At 44.0% G+C, this 13,683-nt stretch overlaps 2 protein-coding genes across 5 annotated transcripts in view; both read left to right on the top strand.

Annotated features, from left to right (window-relative positions):
• Positions 1-4,516, top strand: part of AP4B1 (adaptor related protein complex 4 beta 1 subunit) — an 11,925-nt gene extending 7,409 nt beyond the window's left edge. For all 4 annotated transcript variants that reach the window (XM_008058378.2, XM_021712494.1, XM_008058379.2 and 1 more), the window contains 5 exons: positions 611-694; positions 1,919-2,022; positions 3,113-3,320; positions 3,537-3,818; positions 4,078-4,516. In XM_008058378.2, coding sequence (XP_008056569.1) covers positions 611-694; positions 1,919-2,022; positions 3,113-3,320; positions 3,537-3,818; positions 4,078-4,505 — 1,106 coding nt within the window. In that variant the 3' untranslated portion in view covers positions 4,506-4,516. The remainder of the gene's footprint in view (positions 1-610; positions 695-1,918; positions 2,023-3,112; positions 3,321-3,536; positions 3,819-4,077) is intronic.
• Positions 4,517-11,820: 7,304 nt separating this feature from the next.
• Positions 11,821-13,683, top strand: part of BCL2L15 (BCL2 like 15) — a 5,207-nt gene continuing 3,344 nt past the window's right edge. The window contains exons 1-2 of the mRNA XM_008058376.2: positions 11,821-12,003; positions 12,282-12,403. Coding sequence (XP_008056567.1) covers positions 11,877-12,003; positions 12,282-12,403 — 249 coding nt within the window. The 5' untranslated portion in view covers positions 11,821-11,876. The remainder of the gene's footprint in view (positions 12,004-12,281; positions 12,404-13,683) is intronic.

The raw sequence follows: 13,683 nt of genomic DNA, 5'->3' as shown, positions 1-13,683 counted from the left end.
CACCACGAGTCTGGCATCAAAAGGCTAGAGTGACTCAGAGTGACTCATAACCTGACAGCACCTGGGGAGCTGAGTTGTGGAGGGTTTCAGGTGCAGGAGGGGGAAGAACCTCATATTCAGGATAAAGCCTCTTACTAGGAATAAAGCCTCAGATAAGAAATAAAGCCTCATATTAGGGATAAAGCCTGGCTATTTTAGGGGCAGAGAAAAGGGAGCAAAGAGGAGAGTAGGAGTCCTTGCAGATAGTAACTGCTTTCAAGTGTCCCCAGCAGGAATATTCCTTTGTGGGTGTGCCGCAACAAGAAGGGGCCTGGTATCTGACCACCAAACAAATAAATGCCTTTGTTACTGTACGCCTTCAACCTTGTTTAAAGGGGAGTTCTTTTTCTGTGGGCTTTCAATTTTCTAGTAGTCAGAGAAAACAATTGATTCATTTTTACCAAGGTTCCCATTATAGCAAACTTAGAGAGTCTGCTTATTTCATCACGTAAGGACTGATTTTTTTTTCAGGTATCCTTGGTCTTTTTGTCTTTGATGGGTGGGAAATGATTTTGGAATGAGGTACTAGCGTTTGACATAACAGTTTTCTTTGTTTTCATTTCTTCTGTAGGTGGTGTTGCCAGGACTTATACAGATCAGTGTGTACAGATTCTAACAGAGTTGCTGGGGCTTCACCAAGAGCATATTACCACAGGTAATGCCTACTTTTGTAGGATTTTGTCAAGGGCTATGGTAGATACTCAAAACGTTTTTTGTTGTTGATTGAATAATGTAGAGGTTTAAACTTTCCCTTGCATCGTCATCTGTGGCTGTCAGGGAAGCATGCAGTCTATAGATCTGACAGGGAATTGTGTCCTCAGGCTGCCATGCGTCTGCAAGGCTGTCCTCTAGGGCAGGGTTCCCCAGCCCCTGGGCCGCAGATCTGTACTGATTGGTGGCCTGATAGGAACCAGGCTGCACAGCAGGAGGTGAGCAGCAGGTGAGCAGAGCTCCATCTTCTGTCCGATCAGCGAGGCATTAGATTCTCATAAGAGCAGGAACCCTATTGTGAACTGCACGTGCAAGGGATCTAGATTTCACACCCTTATGAGACTCTAATGCTTCATGATCCCTCCCCTACTCCTGCCAGACCCCCCTTCAACACCCCCCACCTCTGGTTTGTGGAAAAATTGTCTTCTACAAAATGGGTCCCTGGTGCTAAAAAGATTGGGACTACTTCTCTAGAGTAAGCCTGTCCAGAACGCAGCCCACAGGCCACATGCGGCCCAGGACAGCTAGTCACGTGGCCCCACAAAATCTTTTAACATCATGTGTTTCTTTAGCATTTATTTTCTTCGTGACCCCATGAGTAGTTCCATTTTTGAAGTTCACGGTCACGCCTTATTCATGACATCACTTTTTGGCAGCACATATATTTGTGAGCAGCTGTTTTCAATTATAAGCACATGAAGAACAACATTTGAACAAACATTTCTGACGAGCACCTTGAGAGCTCACTAAGAATTGCGAACACTTCTATCAAACCTGACATTGATAGATGAGTTTTCCAAAAATGAGGTCAAATTTCCCACTATTTTATATTGTTCTCATTTTTCTAAACCTTATAATAAAAAATAAAATAAGTCTTACTGTGTATTTACACTAACTATATTATATAATTTATGTGTAACCCAAGATAATTCCTCTTAAAGCCAAAAAGTTGAGCACCCCTGCTCTAGATAGCAATGACTTTGCTTATTTCCCTATCTTTACCCCTCTTCTTGCCCAGGTCATTGCATTTCTTAGATCATCATTGACTACCCCCCAAAACCTATTTTACAGAAATCCAGCCAGAAAAGTAGTCTGAATGCATGACTTTTCCTATGAGTTCTTCCTACATGGAGGTGCTAATCCTGTGCTCTTGTGCCTGGACTTGTAGCGGTGGTGCAGACGTTCCGAGACCTGGTTTGGTTGTGTCCTCAGTGTACTGAAGCTGTGTGTCAGGCCCTGCCCGGCTGTGAGGAGAATATTCAGGATAGTGAGGTAGACGTCATTCTCCTTTACTTTTAGGTAGAGGGGGACTGCTTGGGACTCTGCCCTTTGAAATGGAGTCTAATTATTCTTTCTACTCTGTCTGCAGTGGAAACTCTTAGAATGGATTGCTGCCTCAATTCTCTTTTGGATGTAGATGGCATATAAATGATAAAAACTGGATTTATCGATGGTTTTTATTACAAATACTTTGATAGTTTGATGCCATTGTTCTCTTGAACAATTTTGAGTCAGAGATTTAGAACATGGAGTTTTTAACTAGAATGAGAATCAGTCATTTGTGAAGTTTTTAATGAAGATTTAAGCTTCATCCCAGGTCTGCTGACTTAAATATTTAGGAGTGGTAGACCTAGACAGATATGTGTGTGTGTGTGTGTGTGTGTGTGTGTGTGTGTGTGTGTGTGTTGGGGTCTCACACTGTCACCCAGGCAGGAGTGCAGTGGCATACTCAAGGCCACCACACACCACAGCCACACAACCTGCGGGTTCATGCGATCCTTCCTCCTCAGTCTTCCAAAGTAGTTGGAACTACAGGCGCATGCCACCACGCCTGGCTAATTTTTTTATTTATTGTGGAGATGAGGTCTCGCCAAGTTGCCCAGACTGGTCTCAGACTCGTGGGCTCAGGCAGTCCTCTCACCTCAGCTTCCCAAAGTGCTGGGATTATAGACGTGAGCCATTGCGCCCATCCTAGACAGATATATTTTTAAGAAGCTTCACTGATGACTCTTATGTGCACTCTAGTAACCACTTTCATGAAAAATTTAGAGCAATTCTTTGAGTAGCTTCCATTGAAACACTAAACTTCAAATTGGGCCAGAGGCCTCAGAGCTGAGGAAATCTTATTTGCTTAATGGGCGTAGGTTATGGGAGTTTTGGGTTTCCTCTTGTGCATTAGGATTTTATTCCAGTTTGTTGTAGAGAGTATAGTAGGGGGAATCAATACAATGCAAGTTGGAGTAAATTTAAGTTTATACCTTTTCTGCTGGCACTAGGGGAAATGGCAAACCAATGATTGTTGACTGTCTCTTGTGTTGTGGACAGCCAAGTGTTGGACACCTGGTCTTACCTTATGCCCTAGGGGAAGCAGGCACTTATTTGGCTGCTTGGGGTCCATGGGGAAAGAATCCCCAATGCTCCCTATGTGTTGGAGGACTTCGTGGAGAACGTGAAGTCGGAGACATTTCCAGCCGTTAAGATGGAGCTACTCACTGCTCTGCTGCGCCTTTTCCTCTCACGCCCTGCTGAGTGCCAGGACATGCTGGGACGCTTGTTGTATTACTGCATAGGTGGGTTTTTCAGAAGGAAATAGTGCCTGCCATGGCCCATAGTAAAAGTTCTCGTAGCTTTCATTGTTTGGCGAGTCGTGTCTGGGACCCAATAAGAAAATGGTAATGCTTTCTAGGGTATCCTCTCCCCTTCATTTTTTTTTTCTATTATGGTTGGCACAAGGGTCGGAAGAAAGTATTTTTTTTTAACTCATTCAATCTGTTGTCTTACCTCAGAGGAAGAAAAGGATATGGCTGTACGGGACCGAGGTCTCTTCTATTATCGCCTCCTCTTAGTTGGCATTGATGAAGTCAAGCGGATCCTGTGTAGCCCTAAATCTGATCCATCTCTTGGACTGTTAGAGGATCCTGCAGAAAGACCCGTGAATAGCTGGGCCTCAGACTTCAACACGCTGGTGCCCGTGTATGGCAAAGCGCGCTGGGCAACTATCTCTAAATGCCAGGGGGCAGAGCATCATGTTCTAGAGCTCCCTAACACCGCATCCTTTGCCACATCAGGTAAAACTAGTTCCTACCTTACATCTTGTCAGGATAAGTCTGTGTCTTCTCAATGTTTGGTCGAAAGTAGAGTATCCTAGCACTAAATCTCAGACTGTCACCTAAGTTGGAGCCTTTGTGAGCAAGGGAGATGTGCATCATTGGTTATTTAAGCCATTTATTCAAAGGCAAAATCGACATTGTGCACTGCTGGGAATTCAGAGAAATTAGCTCCTACAGAGTAAGAACGTCTCTTACACAAGCTTTCTGACTCTTTTAGGACCCCTGATTCCTGAAGCGAACAAGGAGACGGTGCAAGAACTTCCCGAGTCTGGGGCTCTCACGCTAGTCCCCAGTCGCCATCTTACTGCAGAGTATTTTGAGAAAACCTGGCTGAGCCTCGAGGTTGCTCATCAGCAGGTGCTGCCTTGGCAGGGAGCAGCCCAGCCTGGCGCCCTCCAGATGGCTCTTCAAGTAGTGAACATTCAGACCATGGCAATGAGCAGGGCTGGGGCTCAGCCGTGGAAAGCATACCTCGGTGCCCAGGACAATACTGGCTGTCTGTTCTTAGCAGAACTGCTGTTGGAGCCTGAGAACTCAGAAATGCACATCTCTGTGAAACACAGTGAAGCACAGACTGAGACACTGACCAGCTTTATTTCTGTATTAGAAACTGTGATTGGAGCAATTGGAGACATAAAGTCATAACAGATTCTTACTGCTTGTCCTGAGTAAGATGAATAGCTGTCAGGATTCCTCGGTCTTTCTTATTAGAGCTGCCTATAAACCAAGATAACATCACATGCAAAAGAGAATGAAAAATCTAGGAATCAGGATTCTTTTGTTTTTGGCCAGAGATCATTGACTTAGTTCTTTCCTTGCCATTGGCGACTGACCCCACTTTTCAGTGGTGATGTTGTAAGGGTTCATGTTGGTAAGGAGATGGGATGGTGAGAGGAAGGGATTTGGATTCTTTTCTGTCAGTTTTAGGGATTGTGTTACTAACTAAAGATGACTGACATGTGGAAACTGACGAGGTCATCATTTGTGTGGGGGTCATCTTTTCCCTGGGTTATTATGGTAAAACCCTGACTGTTCTCCGTGCTTCCAGTCTTGCTTTTTGACCAGCGACCCTAGTGTGGCATCCAAAGCACCTCTTTGGTGTCATGCTATGCCACTCCCAAACCACCCTCTTCTGGCAAAAGCAAATCACTTGCAGTTCCCTGAATGCACCAGCGTCTCTCACCTCTGTGCCTCAACACCTACTTTTATTTCTTGCTTAGAACACTTCCTCGCCTTCATCTCTTCTTGAATTAACACTTAGTCTGTATTTCAGTGTTCAGTTCATTCATGAGCTCCTTCAGGAAGTTTTCTGCCACCCTCGCTTCCTTCATCTGTTATCTCCTTCAAGCTGTCCAAATAGCCAGTGCTTACCTCTAGTAGCAGTATTGTAATCGTTTTCTTACCGCTTATCCTCACTTTTTAAAAATTCTTACCTGACCATATTTTTTTGTTTTTTTGTGTTTTTTTTTGAGTTGGAGTCTCACTCTGTCACCCAGACTGGAGTGCAGTGGCCGCTTATGGCCACCGCAGCCTCGAGCCGCTGGACTCCGGCGATCTTTCCGCCTCGGCCTTCCAAGTAGCCGGAACTACAGGCGCGTGCTACCACGCCCGGCTAATTTTTTGATTTATTGTAGAGATGAGGTTTCATCAAGTTGCCCAGGCGGGTCTCGAACCCACGGGCTCAGGCAATCCACTCGGCCTCCCAAAGTGCTGGGATTACAGGCTGAGCCACCGAGCCCGGCCACCTGACCATATTTTATACATTACATTATACACTATATACATTTTTTTATACATTAATTGGGACCATTTATGGCAAGAACAGATCTAATGATGATGGTAAAATATAAAAAAGACTAGATAATCCAGAATGGGGACAATTAAAATACCAGTAAAAACCAGCTGGATTGGGGATGGGACAATGTTGAGGCCATAAGGGCCTCCATAGATGATTTAGCTGAGCTCGGATTTGGCTCTGTCAGAGATCTAGCAGTCAGGGTGAAGGGAAACATTGTCACCAGAAAGGAACAAACACTCATTTCTAAAAGAAATTGGCATGTAGTTTCACAAAGGTGACACTAAGATATGTACAAGATCCTACGGGAAGTTAGTAAAGGGTTTCACGTGACTTTCTTGCAGTGTTTTTCAGTGAAACCAGAGCATATAACATTTTTTTTGAGTTGGAGTCTCACTTTGTCGCCCATATTGGAGTGCAGTGGCACCCTCAGGGACACCGCAGCCTCGACCGACTGGGCTCAGGTGATCCTTCCACCTCAGCTTTCCAAGTAGCTGGGACCACAGATGCATGCCACCACCCAGGCTAGATTTTTAAAAATTTATTTATTGAAGAGACGAGGTCTCGCCAAGTTGTCCAGGCTGGTCTCAAACCTGCGAGCTCAGGCAGTCCTCTCGACTTGGCTTCCCAAAGTGCTGGGATTACAGGCTTAAGCCACCACACCCAGCTGAGAGCACATAAGTAACATGGAATTAATGAAGGCATTTCTTTAAGGACCAAAGATAACGTGATGTAAGCATGTAGCCTTTATCATCCAGCTGAATTCAAGAATTTCTGCTATCTCAGTGTATGAATAAACTTAAGATCATTTTACAGCTATCACTTATCTCAGGTAGGCTTTTAATAAGAGGAGATAACAGTGTTGAATTTTTTGGTAACAGCCCAGGTTTCGTGAGTTTTTTATTGAATAGTCTTCCTCTCTGGACAACTTCTAAGGACAATGATTGTCTTTCCTTCTGATTCGACGTACCCGCTACATACTATTACTTGGTAAATATTTATTGAATGAATGGCTATAAGTAATTCAATTCTGATAGTGCTTTGGGATTGATGTTTGATGTTTATTTTACTATATTGCACCAACTACACAGAAAATAATGGAGTTTCATCTAGACCAGGATTTTTTTTAAGTGGCAATATTGACATTTGGGGCCAGATAATGTTCCTCTGCACTATAGAATGATTATTAGCAGTATTTCTGGCCTCTACTCACTAGATGCTTGTAGAACCCCCAGTTGTGACAGCTCAAAATGTCTCTAGACTAGGTGCAATGGGTCATGACTATAATCCCAGCACTTTGGGAGGCCAAGGAGAGAGGATTGCTTGAGCCCAGGAGTTCAAGACCAGCCTAGGCAGCATAGTGGGGCCTCATCTCTACAAAATTAAAAAAGTAAGGCAGGCATGATGGCATGCACTCGTAGTCCCAGGAACTCGGGAGGCTGAAGCAGAATTGCCTGAGCCCATGAGGTCTACGCTACAGTGAGCCATGAATGTGCCACTGCACTCCAGCCCGGGCAACAGAGACTCTGACTGAAAAAAAATTTTTTTTAAACTGTCTCCTGACATTGTAAAGTTTCCTACGGGCGGGTGGGGTTGAATGACAAAATTGTCCCTACTTAAGAACCACTGATTTAGACCATGGATCCCCAGAGACTGGAAAGGGAGGGATCGAATAGCTTCAGAATTGCATTTTCTGTATTTTTATTTGTTCTTTAAACCATGAACATTTAAATAGTTCTAAAAGAAAGAAAAATTGAAAGTACTGTCAATTCAAAGTATAGCAAGGGAACAGGATGCAGATGGTGGACATTGAGTAAACTGGTTGACTTTTTAAAAAAATTTTTTTATTTTAAAGATGTGGGGTACAATTCAGGGTTTGGTTGGCTTTTAAAAAGTAAAGGCAGCCGGGCTCCGTGGCTCAGCCTGTAATCCCGCGCCTTTGGGAGGCTGAGGTGAGTGGATTGCCTGAGCCCATGGGTTCGAGACCCGCCTGGGCAGACGAGACCTCATCTCTACAATAAATCAAAAAATCAGCCAGGTGTGGTAGCGCATGCCTGTAATTCGGCTGCTTGGAAGGCTGAGGCGGAAGGATCGCTGGAGCCCAGCAGGTCGGGGCTGCGGTGGCCGGGAGCGGCCACTGCACTCCAGTCTGGGTGACAGAGTGAAACTCCAACTCAAAAAAAAAAAAAAGTAAAGGCTATAACTGAAATATCAACCTAGAGAAAATTAGGTATGGCTTAGCAATTGATTAAATATTGATAGTAAAGTGATCCCAACTGTTGAAGTTTTTAGAAGATTAAGTTCAACTTGACTGCTTTTCTGTAATGAAATTGTTACTTTTAGAAAGTGTCCTTTTTTTCTTGTAGTCCCAAGTAGCTGGGACTACAGGCATGTGACACCATACCCAGTTAGTTTTTTTTTATTTATTGTAGAGATGAAGTCTCGGCCAAGTTGCTCAGGCTGGTCTCAAGCCCCTGGGTTCAGGCAGTCCTCTCGCCCCCACCTCCCAAAGTGCTCGGGTTACAGTCATGAGCCACTGTGCCCAACCTACAAAGTGTGCTTTTAAAATGCTCTCTGAAGTGGAAGGATCATCTGAACCCAGTAGGTTGAGGCTGCAGGTGGCCACTGTACTCCAGCCTGGGTGACAAACAGTGAGACTCCAACTCAAAAAAGAAAAATGCTCTCAATGATTTCTCCTGTAGCTTTGTTTTTAGTTTTCCTAATTTATAAGCAAAATGACCAAAGCTCAAGTATACCATGAAGTTAATTCTTTAATATTTCTTCCCCCAGGAGCTCTCTTTAGCTTCTGTAGACCTGTGGTTTGATGATGTGATATAAGTAGATGCTTATTTTTTAAAAAATCCTTGAGAGTAATTGATACTGTGCTCTTAGAGCAATGTCAGCCTTCTAATGTCTGTCTTACAGGACAGGTAAGAAGTATTTCTTGCATATAATGAGGTCTCATGAAGACAGTGGTGTTTTGGAACATGCAGAAGCAATCATTTGCTTAGTTACTGGCCATAATAATTTTATTGCTATAGACCAGTGACTGTGATCTGTCTCCATTCCTCCTCTTTTTTTTTTTTTTTTTTTTTGAATCAGGGTCTTACTGTGTTGCCCACACTGGAGTACAGCGGTATGTTTATGGCTCACTGCAGCCTTGACCTTCTGGACTCAGGCAATCCTTCTGTCTCAGTCTACTGAGTAGTTGGAACTACAGGTATGCACCACCATGCCCTGCTAATTTTTAAAATTTTTTTATAGAGACCAGGTCTTGCTATGTTGCCCAGGCTGATCTCAAACTCCCGGACTCAAGCAATCCTGAACTTGGCCTCCTTTTAAAGTGCTGGGATTGTAAGCATGAGGCACTGTGACCTGCTTCCCCCTCTCTTATAATTATTCTATCCCTTTCTCCGATATTGGGGACTTGAGGGGGAGGGGAGACACATGACTTGTTTTCTTACTTGTCTCCATGCTGAGGAACTCACCTGAGGATTTTCATCCATATCCACATCTGGTGTAGATGACAAGATCCTGGGCTTTGAGCCAGTGATCAAATGAGACAAAGCTTTTGGGGAGGGGGTGTAAATTGTTGTGACCAGAGGGTGGCAAGAGAAACAAGTGATGGGGAAAAACTTCTAGCCTCATCATTTTTCACAATCTTAGAACTGCACAATCTTAGAACTGCAAGGCCGAAGGCATGCAAGCTGGGGTGAAAGGGCTCTTTGGTAGGGTGTGACATTGAAGACCCAGGGAGAAGTAAACAAAGGAGGAAAATGTACTTTGCCTGCCCAGGAGAGCCTGCACTCTGTTTCTGTAGCCCTACAACATGGACTATGCAAGGTTTTGTGTAGACATAAGTCTCAGCTCCTTGGTATAAATACCAAGAAGTTCTATTGCTGAATGATATGCTTAGTAAGAGTATGTTTAGTTCTGTAAAAAACTGCCAAACTGTCTTCCAGAGTGGTTGTATCATTCTATACCTTCACAAGCAATGAGTGAGAGTTCCTGTGGCTCCACTTCCTTGCCAACATTTGGCTTTGTTGGTGTTCTGGACTTTGACTATTCTAATAGGTGGGTGGTGGTCATATGGTTTTTTTTGTTTTTTTTTTTTAGAATGGAGCAGAAACAGAAGATTGGCTCTGATTATTTTTGCAAGATGGAAATTCCATTCTGAACAACTGACTTACTGTTTATGCTTGAATCTTTTCTTATTTGGGGCTATTAATAACTTTACCAGAGCAAACAGGTTTGAGTGATAGATTTGCTGATAGGCTTGAGTGCTGCTTTGAAATACAGACTTGAAATCTAGATTTAGCTACATTAAGAAGGCAGCCACTACAGGTAAGTGTCTAATCCTGAAAACTCTTAAAACAATGGTGGAGTCCAACCCTGTTAGCAAAATCCTTGTGTTAGAGAGTAAATCTCAGATCACTGTTACCCTCGTATTAGGCCTTGGGCTAAAAGGAAGGCATTTTTAATACTTATTGCAGGCCAAACAGTGCCAGGCCATGTCATATAACGTTATCGTATCTAATCATAATTTCCCTGTGAAATACTTTGTATTATCCCCATTTATAATTCCTCAAATACCCAACTTGGTTTTTTTTCTAACCTTCCCAATCTTTATATATGCTACCACTCTTTTTTTTTTTTTTTTTTTTTAGTTGGAGTCTCACTCTCACTGTCATCCAGGCTGGTGTGCAGTGGCACACTCAAAGCTACTGCAGCCTCAACCTGCTGGGCTCGGGTGATCCTTCCGCCTCAGCCTTCCAAATAGCTGGAAGTGCAGGCGTGCAGCACCACACCTGGCTAATTTTTTGATGCATTGTAGAGACAAGGTCTCGCCAAGTTGCCCAGACTGGTTTGAACTGGGCTCAGGCAATCCTCTTGCCTTGGCCTCATAAAGTGGGATTACAGGCGTGAGCCACTCCTCTCCACCTCTTAATTAATAGAATTCCTACTTATCCTTTAGCACTCATCTCAGATATTACTCCTTTTTTTTCTTTGAGTTGGGGTCTCACTCTGTCACCCAGGCTGGAATGCAATGGCACGTTCACAGCTCACCACAGCCTCAACCTCCTGAGCACAGGCAATCCACCTGCCCCAGCCTCCCAAGTAGCTGGGACTACAGGCATGTGCCACTGCAAACAGCTAAATTTTTGTTGTTGTTGTAGAGACCAAGTCTCGCTATGTTGCCCAGGCTGAGATGTTACTACTTTAAAGAAGCCTTCCCAATGTCCCAGGCTGTTTCCCTATTATACCCTCAAAGTACACTGTCTCTCAATAGCATAAGAAACTATGTGAGTAGTTGTTTAATATTTGTCATTTCTGTTGAATGTAAACTCCATGAACATAGAACCTTGCCTCTTATATTTTCTGTGTTATTTGTAGTGCCAAGTATAGTTCCTTACATGTGAATGCTTGGTAAATAATCATTGCATAGTTATGGCAAATAAATGCCATAATCAGAAGTTGAATGCTGGTCTATTATAATTCCAATATCTTCCTTGAAATTATGCCATATACAGAACGTAACAGGAAGTATTTCTTGTGTTTCTTTTTTTTTTTTTTGAGTTGGAGTCTCACTCTGTTGCCCAGACTGGAGTACAGTGGCATGCTCCCAGCCACCGCAACCTCGACCTGCTGGGCTGCAGTGATCCTTCCGTCTCAGCCTTCCAAGTAGTGGGAACTACAGGCAAGTACTACCACGCCTGGCTAATTTTTGATTTATTGTAGAGACGAGGTCTCACCAAGTTGCCCAGGTGGGTCTTGAAACCGTGGGCTCAGTCAATCCACTCGCCTCGGCCTCCCAAAGTGCTGGGATTACAGGCTGAGCCACCGAGCCCGGCCAGGAAGTATTTCTTAATGAAATTACCCAAGAGGCTTTTCCTCAACTCTATTTCAGTTCTAGATCAGCTAACTATAAAAGTTATTTATTAATCATACATACTGGTTAGGGTGTGGTTCTGAGATAAAGTCTGACAAGTCCCCTCAGTTCTCAGTTGGATAAGCTTCAGCATAGATCAGCCTCCTCTTTAGAAAAGTTCCACCTGTCTGAGCAGCTATTTTTTAAGAAAGCTGATGAGAAAGGACATGTCCAATTAGGAAACTTTACAAGAGGTAGACAAATCTGCTGGTTTACCAGTGTTTCTAACTTCCTGCTGGGTTGAAAACTGCTTGTGGTGTGGAAAAGCAAAACTCGGCAACAAACATCTAAAATGAAGAGCCCCCAAACTTTTGAGGAACAAACAGAATGCATTGTGAATACTCTGCTCCATGACTTCTTGGGCTCACCATCGCAGGTGGCCAACCGGGACCTCTACTGTGAGGATGAACCAGATTCAGGTAAGGCTTCTGGCCTAAGGGGGAATTGCAGATCCCTCGGAGTTTGCTTTGTTTCCTTTTAAGTTTCAACAGGCAAACTGAACCTTTAGCAACACCTGAAGGGAAAGAGACTCCCAATGAAGGGAGATTTTCCGACTGTTGGCACTGACAGAACTTTGAAGTTCTTGGGAGAGGATGATACCAAAATTGCTTAAAAACTGGAGAATTTCTTGTTGCCCAGATTCCTGGGACTTGTCATCCCTTCAAGCATAGTGACAAATGTGTTCCCTCTGTCTTAGGAGAGCCTTCCTCTTTTGACGTGGTTATTGTTGCCGGTCGTCTTCGAATGTTGGGTGACCAAATCAACGAAGAACTGGAATCTTCTGCCAAAAGCATCATTGCAAAAACCATTCAGGGACAGGTCAAGTTTCTGTCTCCTTTATGTTAATGTTTGCTGCTTCTTAAAAAGTGTCAAACTTCCTTTTCTTACTGCACCTGTACTACTGTGACTAGGAATGTTCTGTGAAACATTTGGGAGCTTATATTCACCCAAGAAGATACAGCGGGAATTCTCTGATTGCCAATTTTGTAGTAGTTAATCAAAACCTACGTGGTATAGAATGGAAAGCTCGGGCATAGGCTAATCAGCCTCCGACCTGTCTCCACTCAGTTTCCATCAGAGCCGTGCTTCGTGTGCATGGAGTGTATTTACAGCACTTAATTCCCAGCAGAGTGTCTTTTGTGTATGTTGTAATACTTGTTTCGTTGGGGTGGGCATCTTCACCCCAGCAGCCCCAGGGTCCAGCAGTGAAGTAGCCACAGGAATGATGGGCAGTTTACAAGTCTGATGCAGTGAGGGATAAGCCCTGACAACCGTCCACTGGCTTTTTGCCAGAAGCTGAGCACTGGCAGAAGCACTGGGATTTGTACTGGATATAAAGACCATAACAATAGTGTTCTAGGAGATGATGCTGATTTTTATCAACAATGACGGCTAATGTTAGCTCATCCTGTACCATATGCCATTATCTCATGTAATCATTTACCCTGCAGGATTTATCACAGAAACTCTTATCCCTAGAGCAACCTCTCCCCCTCTGTCCATAACACCATGAGAGCAAACCTCTAAACCTGTTTTGCTCACTGTTCTATTCACACAGCCTAGAACAGTGCCTGGTACACAACAGGTTCTCAGTAAGTATTTCCTGACTTGATACCGTTTAAGTAGATAAGGAAACTGAGGCACAGGGAAACAAGAAATTAGGACACTCAGAAAGTGTTGAAGCTAGGATTTGAACCCAGATTGATCCCAGAACCACACTCTTCACTGGCAGGCGTTAGGCTTTAGTCTTTCTACTGTTCACAGCTTGGGTAGCGTGCCTACACTATATAGTCTGGAAGGACTGGGCCTGCTACTGCCCTTCCTGTTGCTTGCCCTGAGGCTGTCCTAGGTAGCTGGGAGCTGAGTCTACTTGTTTCTACCTCATTAAATATAAATAAATAAGCCAGGCTCGGTGGCTCAGCCTGTAATCCTGCGCCTTGGGAGGCTGAGGTGAGTGGATTGCCTGAGCCCGCAGGTTCGAGACCCACCTGGGCAATTTGGTGAGACCTCATCTCTACAATAAATCAAAAAAATTAACCGGGTGTGGTAGCGCACGCCTGTAGTTCCAGCTACTTGGAAGGCTGAGGTGGAAGGATTGC

This window comes from Carlito syrichta, unplaced genomic scaffold, assembly GCF_000164805.1.
Source record: "Carlito syrichta isolate Samal-C Ts95f unplaced genomic scaffold, Tarsius_syrichta-2.0.1 Scaffold303316, whole genome shotgun sequence".
NCBI classification, from domain to species: domain Eukaryota; kingdom Metazoa; phylum Chordata; class Mammalia; order Primates; family Tarsiidae; genus Carlito; species Carlito syrichta.
This window is presented reverse-complemented; position numbering and strand designations above follow the sequence as displayed.